Below are 20,376 nucleotides of genomic sequence, written 5' to 3'. Positions count from 1 at the left end.
CTCTTGATAGCTGTTGGCATATTTCACTCTGGTCAAATCTTCGTATTGCATACCTCATTAGAAATGTCATTGTTTTTATTTTTTAAATGCAGGACGTTTTGGCTGCAGATTTCAAGTATGTACAGTAGGTATTCTTTTGATTGATGATTCTCTCTCTTCTGTTTCTCATCGTGCCCTGACTGGTTCACATTCTCCACAATTCTCTGCTCCTCTATATCACTAAACTTTGATACATCCTCCCACCCCAGCACCTGCACAAAAACACAAAAGCATGATACATGCACAGCTGTGATCGGATCTTCCTCTTTCTCTTCTGACCAGGGATGTCACGTGTGCTCCTGGAGGGGCAGATCAATAGCCATGTATCATTTACCCACATTCAGACTGAGCGGGGCTAGAGGTAATCAGTCGAGCAGTCTTATAAAAGCATATATTTATCAGGCGCACCACCTCTCCATATTCTGCAGCATGTCTCTGTCTTTGCACTAATGTTTGGGTCAAGTTCATGTCCTCTTCGTTTCTCACAGCACTCGCCAAGAGGCAGGAGGAAGAAAGTAAGAGGGATGGGAGGAGGAGAGAAAGGGGAGCGTGAGGAACGATGGTGGGAGGAGAGATGGACAGTGGAAGACAAGGGGAGGAATGGAGAGGGAACACAAGCTCTGAATACAAATGAGCTGACACATATAATGCATTCCCTCTCTCGCTCACCCTCTCTCTCTCACTGTTTCACACACATGCAGATGCACTCTTACTCCTCAGACATGCTTTCCCTCTCTCCCCTTTTCTACTGTCGCTGCGTTGGACCAAATACTGCACAGGAGGTTATTTCAACCACTTAAATCATTAGTCAGTGCTGGTTTTGGGAGCAAGCTTGTTAAAAGGATGGCGTGTGTACAGTGTGTGCATGTGTGTGTGTGAACGTGCTGCTGCTGCACGCCTCCTTCTCTTCATCTGGCTGTCTGAGGAGCTGTGGACAGAAGCTGAGGACGTGAGGAGAGATTTGTCACAGTACTTTTACATCATCAACATCTGATCAGACATGGTCACCGCATAGGAATCTCGCACCACGACAAGCATCAGCCCAACAACAAGGTACCCGAGGTAAGCAGGGAATGAGAAGGGAGGGAACGGGGGGGCTTATAAATGCAGGGATGGATTTCTCCTTCACAAGGGGGAGATTTTAATAGCCAACATGCTTTGGGTGCTGGAGCAGCACAATCTGCATGTGCTATGAAAGTGACTATTTTACATATTCTGCACTGCAAGTGGGTAACCAAGGATCTGTTTGTTGCGTGGCTCTCCCATGATTCTGGAGTGTGCCTGTGGGTGTGTATAGTGTCCTGGTAGGGGTGTCTATCTGTGATATTCAGCATTTTGCCATGCTATTCCCCAAACAATGCCCAAGTAATTATAAAGCACTCTGTTAATCATACTGAGATGTTACTATTTTCTTAAAGTAGTAATCGGGATGCTTGCTCAATCAATTCAGGTGTAACGCTTATGTTTGTAATGCACATTTGTGTAAATACACTGATCAACCACAACATTTGCATAATCGGAGTTTTATCATGTTTGATTCCAAAAGATAACAATGCAGTTCTACACCACCACTAAAAACACCCACAATACTCCATTCATTATCTTCCATGTATATGGGTCACAGAGGCGGAAGTCTACGGTGGGTAGGGATGCCCAGGATTCCCTGTCTCCGGGCAACTCTTCGTGGGGACACCGAGGTGTTCCCATGTCAGCTATGGGACATAGTCCCTCGAGTGTGCCTTTAGTCTACCCTGGGGTCTGAATGAATCTGAAATAGATGCTCAAGCCACCTTTGCTTGCTCCTTTCAATGAGAAGGATCTCCTGGATGACCGATCTCCTCACCCTGTCTCTCAAGGCTAGGTCACAACCGGACGTATGATTTTTTTGGCCGTGCAATTTTTGGCGTTCCCCAAATCGCTGTTTTTTTGTTTTTTTTTGTGGGGAACGTAGTTGTGGTGACCATGAAGGAAAGATCTTGACAGACATGGAGGAGGTACTAAATATCTAAACGTGCGTTGACCGCACTAATTACGTACGCGGGTTGCACATAGGAGTTGGCCGTACGTACGATGTGCGTAAGTTTGTCTTGCAACCTAACATAAGCACCCGTAGACATGACAAAAAACCTCTGCGGCTGGTCTGCGGCCAGTCTACGGCTCGAAAATCAGCACGTCACACTCCGTTGCTTTTTTTGTGTTTTTTTGGCATATAGCCCGTACAACCAGTTGCGACCTAGGCGTAAGGTTTAGCCCAGTCACCCTGTGGAGGAAGCTCATTTAGGACACGTTTCTCCGCAATCTTGTCCTTTTGGTCGCGACCTAAGGCATGTGACCACAGTTTAGCGCTGACAAATAAATTGTGAGCGATGGATCTCATGACGAGGACCATTGCCTTTCACTCAGCTGCGAACCACCCCAAAAAATGCTGAAAGTCGCAGGTCTAATAAGCCATCTGAACCACTTTGAATCTCCAAGATCGTAAACCTTTGACTACTCTTAGACATTTTATCCACAAAGAAAATGAACAGAAATAGTGACAAAAGGGCCATGAGTCCAACGTCGATTGTACAAGAACCAAATTGACCATAATAATTGACCAACCTTCCAGAAAACTGAGAGGGACAGGGTCAAATTAATTTTCCAAGTATACAAAGCCCATGTGGACTGGTCGGACAAATTTCCCTGGACTCACTTCTCTGTACCCTTCCATGTACATAGAGGTGAGCCATGGTTTGAGTATTGAGAATAACACATCTGCAATTTGTGGGATAAAAGGGTTCCATTAGTTTATTCAACAGCAGTTAAACAGAGTTCTAAACAAATTACCAGAAGTTATTCCTTATCTGGGCATCCTCCATCTACGGAAGTAGAGGTTTTGCCAGACCCGAAGCTTATGTAGGGGGTACACATGTTATGGATGAACTGTTATACCTCAGGTCAAATTGACCTTTTCTAGAGTTCACAGAAAGATTAATTGTGCAATACAATTCCCCCTTTTTGGGGGAAAACCCTCCAAAACAAACGCAAATATTGCTTGTTTAAACCCCTGTGTCCTGATATGAGAAGACTGTAAAGTACACACATGATTGCTGACATTGGTACAGTTCAAATTGGTCGTTTCATGACTCCGGTTCATGAATTGACTACATGGGGATCACAATGTTTGTTCATCCTGTGATGACCACATTGTACCGCCTGTATCCTAATTCGACTAACTGCCAAAAACTTTCCCCATGGAAGAGGAGTGTTATCTCTCTGTAGTTGGAGCACACCCTCTGGTCCCCTTTCTTAACCCTTTGCCTCCGGGCCATCTACTGTTTTAATGATTAAACTGGCTGTACCCTATTTGTCCAGTCGTGTTATAAGTCATTGGAAAGCTTAGATTGTTGAGATTTGACTGACCAGTCCAGCATAGAGTTATCAGTGTACTCTGTGGCTAATGGTCACCAAATGGAACACTTTTGGAACGCTTGATCTGAAATTTAGAAAGACCTGTGTAAAATACTGAATTCCTGTAGTATCATTAGCAAATTTGATATTGGATTAGGCGAGGACTCAAGTTATGGCCCCATTGTGTTTTCCGGTGCATACCGTCGAACTAGATATTTTGAAGGCACATTATTTTTTAAACTAACTAAATGTTTCTTGTCACTGCATTCAAACTCCTGTTACTCGGTGCCAGTAGCACTTACACAGATTCTTGTGGGGGTTAACATTTAAGCATGTTAGCTTTCAAAAGAGCCCAAAGCCATGCATCTATTCCAAATGGTTCAATGGCAGCTTTACATTTACTTTGGGTTCAATTATTTTAGGCATTTTAGCCAAGAAATCCCGGCATGAGAAGGGGTAAAGAGGATGACCACCACCGCAGTCTGCCAGTCCAGATGGACTGACTACTTCAGACAGGCACATCCATGTTCATGACCCATGCAAATATATATTTTTAAATAATTTCTTCTCTGGAAGTGTCAAAATGAGCAATATTATATTTGTGAACATATTTTTGATAGCTCTTGGACTAGATTTATGGTCATGACACCAAACACACTGCAGAAACTCACTATAAAGCCATTTTCCCCTCTAGAAATGCTCTGCTCTCTTGATTATTTAGGTTGTGGCATCGCTCGACATGAAGTGCACTGAAACAGAAGAATGAGTGACTGATTGACAGTTGGCACTTTCATGCTGCGCCACTGCACCTTCCCTCGTGCTACCGATTGTGGATTTATTTTCAAATGGGGATGTGAACTGTATGGCAAGGTTCAAATGACTTGAAAAGCAAGCATGAGCTGGGTTACTGTGGCAAATGGGTCGTGTATGTGGAAGGGTGTATGTGTTCAAATAACAAGCGTATGTACGGTATATGTCCCGGGGCATGGTGATGGACTGCAGTGCCAGAAGAGAGGGCATATGGCTGCCTGGGTTGCTGTGCTTTTACTGGAGTCCTTGGAGCAGCATGGGACTCCAGTGTCCTGCCCTCAACATTATGTATGTGCACTAAATCCACATTTCCCTCTGCAGCTCTCTTTGCTGCTTTCATATCCATCTTTTTTATTTAATGGTAATTTGCATCTTTTCCTCTTTGGCTATATCTCGCCAACTTTGTCTCTGTTGACAGGTTAGTTGGACTTTTTCTGATTGATACACCATCAGATTAAGCTTCCTATTCACTTCGCCTGCGCTTATCGGATTAAAACCATCTGGACTGAAAATCTGCGTAGGGTCTTACACTAGATTTCAAATTGCAAGCAAAACGGAGCTCATAGACAGTAAAACCTCAGTTTTTGAACGCCCCAGTTTTCATATGATTCCGTTTTGGACAAAAAATTTGGCCAAAATCGTGCCTCGTTTCTTGCACAGTGTCTCGGTTATCGTGCAGTATTGTGCGTAACAAGCTGGTGTATTTTACCCTTTGGCATGCTGAATTTTGGGTTGTTAATTAAGATGTGGGTGGACTAGTGGACCCAGCACCAAATCTCACAATGCAGACATCCCTCGTTTATAGCTGTTAATTGGTTCCAGACCAGACCAGACCGCGATAAATTAATTTCCGTGATATATGATTCAAAGTAAATGAATGTAATATTTTTGTAGTTACAGCATAGAAAACCTGTTTATGACTTTCTTAATATGGTTTTAACATTATTAGACCTCTGTAGACATGAAATAACATGCCTGTAGTCACTTTTACACTCCTGTTATTGTTAACAACACATTGCGCAACTCTTATGCTGCGGGTACTCGAGACGGCCGCTTGCTAGCAAGCTAGCGTGCAAACCAGTTAGCCTAGAATTGATTTATTCTAAACTTAAGAGCCAAAAACGTACTACTTCCACGCGGAATGGGAGGAGAACCTCTTTTTACTCTATCATGTCGGGCATGACATGGCTGAATTCATGACTTCATGCAATGTTAAGGTAACGTAATGTAAGGTAATGTGTCTATGTTTTGCGTCATTACTGCCCCCTAGTGACCAGAAAACTACATATCACTGGTATTTCAATTTGTTTTTACGAATAATAGACCATAATCTACCACGGAACATCAGAATTGATTAAGTTCTGAAAAAACGCAATACAGCGAGGGGGCAACAATCGAACCACGATATTGCGAGGGCCGACTGTACTTGGTTTACAAAATACTACGGTATCCTGTGAGGCACATTCATTTGACAATTGTGACACAAATGTTATCTGTTTGCCACATCAACAATAAGTTTCATCAAGTTTCAGAAATAAGAAATCAAGGAAGCTAAAGTTTATCATTGTTTTCTCCATGTAAAACTATAATAATTCTGTATAAAATGTATTTTTTTGTTCATAATTTGTGTGTACAGAACGAATTAAATGGATTTACATTACTTCCTATAGGAAAAAATCACTTCGGTTTTTGTACGTTTCAGTTTTCGTCCAACCTTTTGGAACAAATTAATCATGCAAACCGAGGTTCCACTGAACAGTAATCCGTTGTTTCACGGTTAATTGGTTCCTGACCCGACAGTGACTTTCTGCAAAGTAGGAGTCCTTATTTCAAAATCAAATATTTCCGTAGCTACGGCATAGAATTTTGGGTGACGGACCACTGCAGCTAAATGAATGAGATCTTTTCTTTACACAGCACAAGGTCCAATGCTTTAAATGACTACACTCATTGGCACTAAACAGTTTAAAGAAATCAATACAAGAATAGCTGTATACAATATTTTTCCATTAGAAAGATATAGTAAATCATCCATGTATTGTGTTAATGGAGTTGTGGTTTGCAGTGGCCTTAAATTGCACTTCATCATATTGGCATATGTTTTATAACACAACAGTGGTCACATAGTACACACATCTTCGTACAGTGCGAGTGAGTATATACAGGAACTAATGTGCATGTAAATATGCTCCAGTAGGAAATTCCCTGCTTCCCAGCAGGAATGCTGCATCAATCTACAGTAAGCCAGAAATAACACAGAGAATGAATGCGCCAAACAAATCATCTACAGAAGGACTGAATGCTATAATGGATGAGCGAAAGAGAGCTACTAAATCCAAGAGGAGGGAAGGAAAGGGACAGAGGAAAGATATAAAAAGGATTTGTGCTTGTACTACAGCGTCAAACTTAGTCGCATTACAGTCGTCCTTCACTATCGTGTTTTTTTCGAAAATTTATTTATCAATAAATGGCTGCTGTTTTGTGGTTGACTATGGCCTATTAGTAAAAAAATATTGAAAGACAAGTTATATGTAGTATTCTGGTGACTAGTCAGTAATGTTACATTGATGAGACATGACATTACATTAGATTACCTTCACACTGCATGGAGTCAGCCATGGCATGTCCGAAATGATAGTGGAAAAGAAGTTCCCATTCCGTGTGGACATGGCTTCTTACTTTGTCCTTCTTCCCAACTCCGTATGAAACTTTTTTTTAAGGTTAGAATAAATAAATTGGAGGCTTACTAGTTAGCTTGGCAACATTGTACATTTAAAGTACATCTCTTGTGCCCCTGCAGTGATCCCGTAGCCTGGGCATTACACTTGAGCAATGCGGTGTCAATGAAGAATAATAGGAGTGTAAAGGTGACAATAGTGCTGTTATTTAATGTCTACAGGGCTCAAATAATTGGCAAAAATAGTATTTAGAAAGTCATAAAAAGGTTTTCTATGCTCTAACTATGAAAATATTCCATTTATTAATATTGAATCCTACTTCTTGGCAATTCACTTATTGCAGTTAAGTCTGGAACCGATTAACCATGATAAACAAGGGACTACTGCATTTCAATATGCCATATTAGAATGCCAACTATACAAAGTACAGGTGGTCCTCGGTTTACAGAGGAGTTCCCTTTTAGACTGATGATTTAATGTAAGTCGGAGCTTTTACCTAATTGATACCGAAATTCTCCTAGCACTCACACTGTAAATACAATAATTAAATTATGCAGTAATAAAAAGAGAACAACTTTGTTTTTTTTTTATCCCCGTGGTTGTCTTGCAGGCCTTTCTACCTTCTTAAAATATTGTCCCTGGCTAGTCTGCAAGGATAATCTCCGCTTCTCTTCCCAGATCTGCTTGTAACAGCACACAGAATCCCTGCCCCCTCTAGCGTTCATTAGCATTAAACAATCTTTGTCCTTAATAATGCTTGCGGCAGTCAAGTTCACGGCACAAAAAGAGTGACCGATATTTGCAGGTGCGTCTCGTCTCGCTGAGCTCTTTATGATGCTCGTATTCACTTCCATGGTGACGGCGTTTCTTTTCTTTGTCGCACCACCGCTTCGGAGACAATTCTTCTGTATTCTTCCACCACGCACTGTACGTAACCAGTAACTCTTGTGTTTTTGTACCAAAATTATATATATTTTATGAGTTTCAGAGCCTGCACGTGATGTTTCTTGACGTTGCCATCTACTGGCCTGGCATGCACATAACAGAATGTTGAGCCATTTTTTTAAGTTGAATGCAAACAGAGATGATTTTTGCAATCTGGACTTGAGACTTTTAAGAAAGGCAAAATATTGTAGGCATACACTAAACAGCGATCACTTTGCACATACCTCACATAGTCATTTGTGACTGAAAATAGCAGGAGTGTCCATTTAATGCCGCTGACATGAGAGACCCGCAACTGGTCAGTAGTTCCTTTCCTCTGTCCTGATTAATATAAATATTTTCACATTGATAATGCAAAACTGAGAAAGGCTTAGAGGAAAATTTTCACCACATAATATCTAGGACAGCCCAGAAGTCCACCTGTACATCAGTTGGGAATGTAAAAACTTTATTATTCCGATTAAATCACCCCTGGCTAGGCGTCCTACTTCTCAATTGCACTAGATGAAAGCTTCAAAGCTTCTCCCACTCATCTTTGGCCACATAGGACATCTCTCCCAAAACACAATAGCCATATCACCAACTCATACGTGCACTTTCTCAGCTCAGTGTCCCAAACTTTTAGAGAGAAGCTCTTTGTGTGTCCTCCCACAGCGAGGAGGAGAACATCTTCAACACTCCATTCGCCATCAGAATAGACACAAAATATTCTCATGCCTCATCCTCTTATCTCTTCCTGGGATGAAGTTGTCATTGTGACAGGAATAAGTAAGAATGATTCCTCCCTTCTGTTTCTGATACCTTGATCTTCTGGTATCCAGGCAGACATATGAACACACACACGCAGCCACAGTGCAAATAATCCTCTCTAAAAGCAGTCTAACATTGTTCCGAAGACTCCTAAAAGCTTGGCTTCATGCCTTATTCATCCTTCAGGCCTATTCTTTCCACTGGCGAAAAAGAAGAGATTAAGAGCTGGGTTGGGTATTATTTAGATATCATCTGATACGGGTGCCAAATCAGTACTCTGAAATGTGCTTAAACGGCGCCTCAACCCGTAAACTCAAAAAAACCCCCAAAAACCCAAAAAACAATGCCTTTTTGACGTTTGACGAACAATGACGTTCATGTTGATCAGAATTTTAATTTAAATACTTCAGTAATAGAAATGAATTGCTCCTCTCCAGCTGGTGCTGCTTTAAAAAAAAAAAAAAAAAAAACACTGTTTTTTTCCTTTCTATGGAAGGGCGGCAGTGACAAGCACGCTAACTTTACCATTCTTTTTTTTGTCCATTTCTGCTCAATCTTTATCATCATTGTTACCATCGTTACAAGCAATCAACCCGAGGCCTTGCGGGTTTAATGAACACCTGTGACTAGGAATGGATGATACTGCAAATTTTCGATCCAATACCAAGTAAATACACGGCCAGTATTGCCAACACTGAAATTGATTAATTTTGCCTGGACATTTTTCAACATCTTTGAACGATTTTTCCTTGATCATGATGATAAATAGAATAAAACACACAGGATAAAGATTTTAGACAAGCATACATATTATTTTTATCAACACAATTGTATGTAAACCACAATAAATAAATATAACAATCAACAAAATAATAATAACAAAACAATTCATTTATTTTTATACAAAAAACACTCTAATTCAATTTTTAATGCAATGTATATATCATTTTTCTGGGTCTCAGAAGGACATATGTCCTTCAGACACATTGGTCTTTAAGATATAAAATATGCAGAGCAATTTCTCAGACTGCAAAAGGCAGGTAGCATAATGAGTTCACTTTTGGCACACTCATAAAATATGAATACTTCATATAAATAATCTATTTCAAAAATGTATAGAAATACTAGCCTGAATGAAATAGAACACCAGTGTGCTCCTGCATGTATGCCGAGAGCTCATTTGTCCTGGTCAGATTCCACTTAATCTCACACTCACACTGGACTAATTCGATGCTCTTTGCTTCTGGATTAGGAGGCTGAGAGTTGAGAAAAGGGAGGTTGAAGAAAATCCAGTCATGGCAGCGGAGGAGAAGCCAGGTGTGAAGAGCAGCAGCTCCATTGTCCCCTGTTTCCTGTTTGTTGAGGTAAGCATCCACTGACCACACAGCGGTTCATTCCAAACATGGGGTTTTCAGTGTCAGTGTTATTTTCCCATTTCTCTTTGCTTGGCTCCTGAATCCATGCAAATACTAGTTCTGTCACGTGAGAGAACCCCTTTTAGCTTTTAGATTTCTATCTGCAATCTCAGTGTTCGTAATGAATATTTCACTGTGATCTGTGGAGTTGGGACAGCTCGGCAAACATGCCGCCCGACAATCCCTCCTGGTTTTGCGCATCCCGCCTTTTTACAACACCAGGAGCAGCTGAAGTGTTCTCAAGTGTCTACAGTTGTTCTGTGGTGTGTTGAGTGTTTTTCCAGCATATTTGTGAACAACATGATTCACACAGAGTATATGACAGGAAGGCTTTTCAGCAGCTGTACTGTGATGCTTTGGAAATGGTTCTTTTTTTTTGTCAGACCATGGATTGATGACTCAGACTTAAACAGAGGTCTCAGACTTCCAACAAAAAAAAAATGTTCAGGTGAGGACATCGGATAAGGTGTACAGAATAACTTGTTTTACCTGAAAAAAAACTCAAAAATCATTTCCTAAGCCTGTATAGTCTGTATGCATTCTTTCGCTGCACTGTGGATAAACCTTTTTCATAGGTTTATCCGGTGGTGGGTGGTGCACTTGGTACACGGGCCTTCAGTGGGCCGGTAAGACACCGTGAGAGCCCGTATCAAAAAACATTCTAAAAATCATGGTTAATTTGTGCCACAGCAGGGTTTTGAACCATGGGTGCCCATATAGAGCAACAGCCTCCCTTGCGATGCACCTTACAGGCGTTTAGCAAGGTAGTTCCCTCCTATTTTACCAATGTACAGTCATGGAAAAAAATATTAGACCACCCTTGTTTCTTGTTAATTTTAATACCTGATACAACTAAAGGTACCTTTGTTTGGACTTATATAACAGTGACAACAAAAATAGCTCATAACACATTACATTTTTGACAGTACAATGCTATCGCTATTCATGTGAGAACTTAAGTGATTTTGGTTATTATCAAGATAACCATGGAAGTTGCTAGATATCAGCTCTTAAATTAAACTCTAATGAGCCATATTTGTTATCATCATTATATTTGTCCAAGCAAATGTACCTTTAGTTGTACCAGGCATAAAAAGGAGCAATAAACTGAAGAAACAAGGGTGGTTTAATCATTTTTTCCATGACTGTAGGTCACCTTATCTTAGGATACACAATCACCAATACGCCTGACTTACATTACTACTAATAACTTCGAGTTAGTGACAGTCAGGGGGCCTGCCTCTTTGCTCTGATCAACCAATCAGAACTGGGGGCCTGCAAGCTCAGAAGTCGCATCAGAAACCTAATGACTAAAAACAGCCCCATTGCTACTGTGTGTGTGTGAGTGGGCAGATTACATTGATATGGCAACACATATGTAACGGATGCAAGTGCACGTTGGTAGAACCTCACTCCCTCGACCTTAAGAGCTGCAATGAACGCGCGGTCGACAGTCCGGGCTTTTGGCCGAACGGTCAGCGCTCTCGTCCTGTGTGAAGCTGGCGGGTTACCCATAGAAGGTGAAATTTAAAAAAGTGAAACATACACATACATTACTGGAAGCACTGCAGCCAAGAAACACGCTAAAAAATGAAGATAATAGACTGTTGGGAATACATTGTTAGAATTTTAATGAAACAAATACCACAATTTAAGGTTGAAATCTAGGTCAGTGCTTCTGGGAGTGGTTAGGCCAGCAGATAAGAGTTTGCTGTTCCTGACTACACATCACTGGGTTTAACCCTCGGAATGCAGACACTCTACTATCTACTATTACAGTAATCCCTCGCCACTTTTTTCAGAGGTGCATGTCAAGCTCTCCTGGAGGGTCTGGAGGGGGAGGAACGAGACGGCGTGGCTTTACGTGGGTGCCGTACCGCTGTAACATAATGAAGCCTTTAGTGTCACATCCCCCACTGCATGAAGTGAGCGTGTATATTCAAACTGGCCATTACCTGAACACCTCAGCACTCAAGGGAGGGACCGAGATACCACAGCGAGACTGATCAGTCACACCCTTGCGAGTGTGTCTGGGGAAACTTGGCCCCCTTGGCTCTAATACACTCTGATCGCTCTCCATTAGGCCACTCTGCCATGTGCCTCCCACTCATCAGCTCTCAGACCTCAGGACTGAGTCAATTCCCTGGCTTACTCAGCATTCATGTGTAAGTGTGCCTGTGTGTGTGTTACAAGAAAGCATTAGAGACTATTTCTATCTTTCATTTTTTATTTGGAGACATCCAACAAGAAAATGGGGTTAGAAGGGAAAAGCACGGCACATATAATGATGACCCGGTAAAGTTTGTTCTCCTTCTGTGCAGAGGCTACGCTGACTACATTGTTTATATTTATTTGAAGTACGTACCTGTTATGGTAGTCAATCAAATTAGCCCTATTGGGCCCCCAGAACTGAAGATGTGCGATACCACTGATTTTATTTGCGATCCGTGTCTGCAAAATTTAAAAAATGTGTATATTTCATATCATAGCATAAATAATACAAGACAAGGACAATACAAGGACAGAATCATTAAAAATGTGTGAAAATGGTATATTAAACAATAAAAAAAAAGATCAGTAAAGTAATAAAACTATTTTAAAAATTGTTCATTATTAAGAACTACTATAAGAATGAAAACTTTATTCACAATTCACACGTGGCTCTGTTTACGATCGGTCGTCCTTTCTACAGACAAACGTTTCAGACAAACATTACGTCAAATGACAGGATCAAAAGTATCAATATTTTAATTTGAGAATCGATGTTAGAGCAGGGTTGCATGGTGGCCTGGTGGTTAGCATGTTGGCAACACAGTCAGGAGATCGGGAAGATCTGGGTTTGAATCTCTAGGTCTGGGTACCCGTGTGTAGTTTGCATGTTCTCCCCATGTGTGCGTGGGTTTCCTCCCACATTCCCACCCACTAAATTTAAGGGAAAACCCAGATTTGCTCATATATAAGCCGCATGTGACATATTGTAGCATGCATGACTCCGTGAGAACCAGGCAGCTCTTTAATGACAGGAGTCAATCATGAGCTTTGAAAAACTCACAAGCTTGTCAACCCATTGGACATTGCAGGAGGTCATTACTCAATATAACGGTCTGACTCACGGTTTCATCTTACAAACATTAAACTCATCACACAGCAACTTAATCAACAGTACCTAGAAAATATACAATATATGTACCAATACGAGTTCAAAATAACAAACAGCAGCTAATTTAACATCTACCTATAATGCATTACTGCCAGAAGAGCAGTTCATTGGAAGGCAAGCAACATAGATGGATGGCACTGCAATGCTGCCTCTGCTCACCAGAGGGAGCCAGAGGAGCGCGTAACACAGAGCTCAGAGGGATGTCATTGTAGCGCCCTAATGAATGCCTTGCTCAGACGAAATGCCTAAAGGGAATACTTTAAAATCTTGGGGTATGTGTATTTATGAGGTACACTTTTGGAGTGTTAAGTTGCTGTGTGGTGAATTTAGTGTTGTTGTTGTTGTTATACTGTTATATATACACTGGCCTCCTGTGTTTTCCAATGGGTTGACAAGCTCGGAGTGAGTGCACTGACTGCTCGTGACTGGCTCCTGCCAAAGAAAGAGCTACCGTTTCCTCACTGACTTGTGAGCGGCACAGTATTTAAACATTTAGTAGTATTTCTGAAATAAAGGCGCTGTCACCAGATTAGAATTTAGCCATAGATTAGCCACACCATAAGCGGCAGGGTTCACAGTGTAAGAAAAAAGTAGCGGCTTATACACCAGAATTTGCGGTATGCATGTTAGGTTAATTAGAGACCCTAATTTCCATAGGTATGAATGTGAGTGTGAATGGTTCTTTGGCTATATATGCCCGGCAGTTGCCCTGCCTCTCGCCCAAAGTCAGCTGGGATAGGCTCCAGCATGCCCCCGCGACCCTAGCGAGGACAAGAGGCATAGAAAATGGAAGGATGGATTTTAGAGGATGACGAGCTGGTATCAGAAGTATCTATATTTCAATACTGCTCAACTGTCGTGACCATCATTAAGGAAAAATAATGCTAACAAATGCTAGAGGTCAAGGATTCCGTGCACTGTTACAAGGGGTCTGGGAGGAGAAGAGGAAGTTATCCATCCAGTCTAGCCTGGGACAATATTTTAATAAGGTGGGACAACCACAGAGTCATTGTTCTCTTTTTTTGATGCAATTATTGAACTTAATCTTTTTATTCGTGTGTATTTCACATCCTTCATGTGTTCTGCGTACATAGCGAGTACAGTTTAAGCTCCGACTTCCATAACACTGGAAGACCACCTACATATGGTGAACAGCAACCATTATTAACGTGTCTCGTGGTTTTTAGGGTTCTGCACAATTCTTCTCCTGAACTAAAAACAGTAACCACGCTATACACAGAAATTCCACCAATAATTACACAATTAAGCACAGATTCCAAGAAGTTCTAGAAAAAAGTCACGCTGCCAAGTGACACCACGTGTCTGGATGCTGTGTGAAGTGTGCCTAGTGTGAAGAAGTCTACTCTACACTCTGCTCTGGGTGCCTCAAAAACACAGCAGAAGAAACTAAAAAGCAAAAAAAATCATCTAACTGGAGAGTAGAAGGAGTTGACCTATCTGGGATATAATGTGTTTGTGTGCAAGAGAGATGACAGTGACAGGGACCCATACCAAGCTACAATGACCTGCAATTTTCTTTCGCCCCACACCTCATCAGCAGTTTCCATGGAAACCAATCAGCTAGACTCATTCCCCGTCTTTGCTCTCTTTCGTCGGACTACTTTCCTTCGCTGTGCCCTAATCACAAGTCACAACCTTTTCCATCAGCGCTGCCCGGCTCAGCCATGTTGTTCTGCTTGCTTCCTCCATTTTGCCTTTGTCTTCTTCCACTTTTCTCCTTGATTCTCTACCTTTGCACTTGTGTTGGATTGGGACGCGCGCACTATGCCACAAATAGAAACAACTTCATTTCATATTTAGTATCACATTCATCATTTTCCCTACACATCTAGCACAAGTTGATATTACACTATTTACACTTATATAGGGGCTAATATTTACTATTTGAAAGTCACTGCCTATGAGCTCATATGCTTCAATGAAGAGGGGTCATACAGTGGTCATAAATATTCAGAGTCAGATTGAATATTTATCCTGACGGATAGCATAAGCCAGGCTTTATTAGAGTGTCAAAAATGCACATGGGCGTCTCAGTTACGCATGTTTTGCTACTGTAAATACTGCAGTCTGTACACGAGAGCTCCTTCAGACTTCCTTATGATCATGACATGGAAGTGTGGGGGAAAAAACAATTCGTTTGTAAAAAAAAAAAAGAAAAAAAATACAAAAACACACCAACTCTATGGCAGCCTGCCACAGTGTTATTATGTGTGGGTGAATAACTCAACTTGAAGTTCTGCATGTGCCGGGCTGGAATCACATCAGTGTGTCTTTTATTGATCGACTGTGAAATTCAGGTCAAACCAAAAGGAGCATTGCACATACTTGCAGAAGCTATATTTGAAAATGTATCACTTATATCCAGCTAATCATTAGCTAAACCACAACACTTTATGTTCATAAAGGCAACCATAAAGTATATGTCCAAAAGAAAGTTTTCATTTAGAAAAAAATGTTCCATATTAATCAATTATGAAACAATCATTTCATAATTGCCTCTCGCCTTAAGCCAGCTGGGAACGTCCCCAGTCACCTGCGACCCTAATGAGGAGAAGCATGAAAGAAAATGGATGGATGGTTGCATAACGGTCAAGTACAAGTGTCAAACACTGTATAATATCACTAAATAAAAGTAAATGACTCACCCTTAACTTTGATCATGGTGGATGCATGAATGGTGGTGAGAGGTTGTGGCTTGTGTGCCTGGGAGGTGAGTCTCTTCACATTCATCTACTTCAACTACCTGGCTTTGTCGGTCTTGAGTTGGAGTCGATGCAGTTCCACTCCAGCACAGTAAAAAAAGAAATAAAAAAACAGAAAAGGTAAATAAAAGTGAAATGAAATTCCATATCATAAAATACTCAGAAAAGGGAGGAACTAAGGTTGTGAACGATAAACTGTTACGACCGGATATACAGTTTGACAAGAGAGCTATGCGGCTGCATCAGTAGCAGCCTCCTGGATCAGTCATAAATCCTTAGATTAATCGATTGTAGCGACATGCACTGGGTATCGCAAGACTAGCAACCGAATGACAGTCCATCTCTCAAACAATACGAGAGCCCGGGCTACTGGCAAAACAATCGTCGCTCTTACTCCATAGCTTAGCATGACCGAAGACGAGAACGGCTCTAAATAGCATTAGCAGCACGCTATCTAGTCACCGGGAAACATCGGCAAACATACGTACATTATAGCAGTATAATTTCTTATTTATTATGTATTGTGCAAAACTAAGACAGGAACAACTTTTTTCCCAGAGAGACGCACTGAACAAATATGCACATTAGCACTCAATAAGGTCATCAAATCTTACCTTTATCCATTCCCACATAGTATCAGCATTTGGGACCAAATGTGAGGTGAAAGAAAAATACAGTATAGTAGTCTATCTGTGCCGCGTGGGAGGAAGTTAGATGGTGTGTTCAATGATCCTCGAACATAGTGGGACAAGCTGCTGCTCGCAACAAACAACTAAAACCAGCACTGTGGGATTTTGAACTGTATATTATTTTTTAAATAAAATAATGGCCCATATCTCCAAAATTGAGTTCAATTTGCATCAAATTTGATGTAGTTGTCTGCAAATTAGTGTGTTTATTTTTTTTTAACATCGCACCTGAATGTTTCCCAGGGCCCGGTGTTTGGGGATCTCTGCCTTACAGCATGCTTGGGGATATGATGTGCTCTTACAGTATTTGAAAATAGTGTAAGAATAACACTTTTATAGAATTGGCGGTCTCACTTTACAATAAGGTACACACAAATACAGTAGTTACTGAGGAAATAATGAAGAACTAATGAGGAACTAATGAGCAGTGGTCAGGGTTAGGTTGGTTCGTTCCTCATTAACTATTGTATTTGAATCATATTGAATCGAATCGTATTGTTTGTACACTTGTTCGAATCGTTCTGTTTTTAAAATATATCGTTTTTGAATCATATCTCAACCCGTGTATCTAGAAATGTATGGAATCGTCCTCCACAAAGAGATTTACATCCCTAGGAGAAACGCCGGTCAACAGTGCCTGTATGCCCCCCACAACCACCACGGATAAGGATATCTTTGAACATGTGAAACGATCTGCTCTTATGAAGAATTTTGTACGACCCTCATTGAAGACGTTAACAGGCTAAAATGATCATACAACAGGGCCTTCAAGTAATACACCTTTAAATTAAAAAAGTGGGCAAAATCACCCAAAATCTGGCCCTTATTGAATACTGATGTTGTTCTGTAACCACTCAGTGTGTAAATAAGCAGTGATTTTCTGTCAGTGCTTCACGGGATTAGTTTCTATGCTTATTGCGAGGTAAAAGTCAAATACACAATGTGTGCAAAGGCTAAATCACCTATTGATCCAATGGAAAGTCTTTCCTATCCTAAAAACATTTTTTATTATTTAATGGACATATTCAATCTGCAATATTGATTTTTCGGTTCCACAGGGAGGGTTGCACAAGAACACACAAAGACTATTAAAAACGGGCCACCTTAATCCTGTATCCAAATAAACGGATTAAGGCTGTAGGTCTTCGTAGCGTTTGAAGATCACTTGCATACAATGCTGCTGTATTTCCTATTTATTTGCACTGAGGATTTGATTTTGGGCTCACAAACAGTATCTACCTCTAGCAATTAGTAGTGTTAATTAAAAGAAGAATAAACAATATATAATGAGCCTGTCTAAAAAGATTTTGAGCCCCTAGTGTGGAGTTGTATTGAAATTTTGCCAATGTTTATTGTATTCCTTTCAGGATCCATGCACAGCATCTCTTTCTTCAGCCTTCATTTAAGTTTTAGTACATAGTCACCACCAGAGGGCACTGTTGCTACACGGCTGAGTCTCTCTTGCAAACAGTAAATGACACTTGGTACGCGCCCACCTAAAACAAACGATGTTAGATGGAATATAATAATGCATCTTTCCACGTTACTATTAGAATGAAAATGTTCATGGTGGTAAATTCTGTGGGTTTATAATGTATATTAGGTGGGGTGTTATTGCATCAATACAGAATTATATACATACATACATACACACACTATGTGCATGTACATATATATGATAAAATCAAAACAAGAAATAAAGATCAATAAAAGCAGTACAAAAATAAATGCAGTATAATAAAAGACATGTGGCTTGACAGTACCTTATTAAATCATAATAAAGTAATGAGTAAATGATATCAAGCACTGTGGTATAAATGAATTAATTACGGATAAATACTGATGTGCTAAAACTGTTTTTGTATGATACTAACGTTTGTCCCATGCTGTTATCTTTTCACCTTGATTCCACAATTAGAAAAAAAAAATGTGACTCTCTCTGAACGGGACATTCAGTCAAACAAATTTAAATAATACCTGAATGAGAACATACTTAACGGTATTTGGCATGCAAGCGAGACGTCTATGAATGTGTTTAATAGGTTGCTGGCACACCGATAGCGTCTCACCTGACATAGGAAGTCATCTAGCATTACCGTTGTTGGAGTATCAAGATTGGCGCGCGCACACGCGGCGAGCTTTCAAGAGAACAATCTGATCGTGTTAACAGCTTCTCAGATGAGTGAGCCATCGATCGAATCTGTAAACAGAGAGCTCAGAATAACACATGCTATTTATTTCTCCACAGACGCTGCGTATTAATAACAGTATACAGTATTACGTCCTCCATGCATGAGTGAGTACATACGAGCACTTGCAGGAGGGCAGCCGCTGAATTTTCAATTCGGTTTGGGTCACATTTGTGTCTGATAATGGAGTCAGATGACCTGCGGCTTTTTTCATTGGTAATTCCATTGCTGTCTGCTCTATTAGCCCATGCGTCATTCTTTTATTCTGTCTGGGTGTATATGAGTCATCTGTGACATGACCAAACATTCATGTTTTTTAAGGTGAAGTTGATTAAGAAATTGATGATTTTCCCCCGAACATCATTGGGTTGATGTGCACAAGGTACTGTATTTTCCAGACAGTAAGTCGCATCCTTCAAAAAATACACCATAAAGAGGAAAAAAACTGGACTATAAGCCGCATTTAGTGACATTTATGAACGCGCTCTCATTTGAATAAGCTTTTTTTTGTGTGTGTCATGGTGCCGCTCCAAACAGCATTAAATTCAGAAAAGAAGATGAAGCCAGAGGGACGGGGCAAAGTTTACACCGACAAGAAAACAAACTAAAGCTCCAGAAGCTGAAATAAGGCATTTCTTAAAGTATATGGATACAATGAAAACTGTTTTGTAAATGTCAAAATGTTCTCAAATAAAGCATTTTAAATATGTGACATGACACCTGGACGCATCCCGGTGTGTAAGAAATGCATCAAACAGCCCTATTTTACCACCAACATTAAATTTTTGTATTCACAAATGAATTAAAATAAACAGAAAATCATATGTGTGTACTTAGTCAGTGGTTGACACAGCAGCTACAATCTCCAAGCTAGACATAATTAGCGTCCTAATTAAACAACAAATACAACAGTTCTCAATCCACACAGGTATCATATAATTATAGTTGCACATTACTTACAGACACATCGTCTTCAAATATTAAGAAGTACTCTGGAACAAAAAGCATCCAGTGTGCTCTTATTATCGAATTTGTGTGTCTAACGCCGTCTTGTCAGTGTGAACAGCACAATTCCAATTTTTTCAAATGCAACTCAGGCCTCGTTCGCATATAGATATAAATCCGCTAAGTATCCGATACTGCAGTCTGAATATCATCGAAAGACTTGGATAAAAAGGTACTCACCAATGTAAACAAAAGTTCTTGTCGTGTGTAATGTCAGTGAAGTCGCTCATGGCAATGTCCCACCGCTTCTGCCACTGACACGCCGCTGCAAGTTCTCCACAAACCGCCATAGCCAAAATTCTTGCCCTCTTTCTTATTTATCTGCTACGTGGAATCATTCGGTTAAGAAAATATTGGCTCCTGTTACACAAAATCCCCGAAGATGCCACAAATGCGTTAAGGACAGCAAACACCGCAACAATCGTTACTTCTGTAAACACACGGAAATGTGCGCACGACATCACGCATGTTCACATTAAGAACTCGTATCCATCCATCAGTTTTCTTCCGCTTCCCTACACTTCCAGGTGCCTGGCCACCTCCTCCAGTTCCACTGGGGGGACACCAAGGTGCCTCCAACATC

General features: G+C 40.7%; 1 protein-coding gene across 4 annotated transcripts in view; it reads left to right on the top strand.

Annotated features, from left to right (window-relative positions):
• Positions 1-725: 725 nt before the first annotated feature.
• plppr2a (phospholipid phosphatase related 2a) overlaps positions 726-20,376 on the top strand; it is a 58,513-nt gene continuing 38,862 nt past the window's right edge. For all 4 annotated transcript variants that reach the window (XR_008566719.1, XR_008566718.1, XM_054759169.1 and 1 more), the window contains exons 1-2: positions 726-1,101; positions 9,865-9,976. Coding sequence is in view for 2 of the 4 variants with exons in the window: in XM_054759169.1 (XP_054615144.1) it covers positions 9,908-9,976 (69 nt within the window). In the remaining 2 variants the exon portion in view is untranslated. The remainder of the gene's footprint in view (positions 1,102-9,864; positions 9,977-20,376) is intronic.

The sequence above is a fragment of the Dunckerocampus dactyliophorus genome, chromosome 18 (assembly GCF_027744805.1).
Source record: "Dunckerocampus dactyliophorus isolate RoL2022-P2 chromosome 18, RoL_Ddac_1.1, whole genome shotgun sequence".
Lineage (NCBI taxonomy): Eukaryota > Metazoa > Chordata > Actinopteri > Syngnathiformes > Syngnathidae > Dunckerocampus > Dunckerocampus dactyliophorus.
The sequence above is the reverse complement of the archived record's forward strand: the minus strand, read 5'-3'. Positions and strand labels throughout refer to the sequence as shown.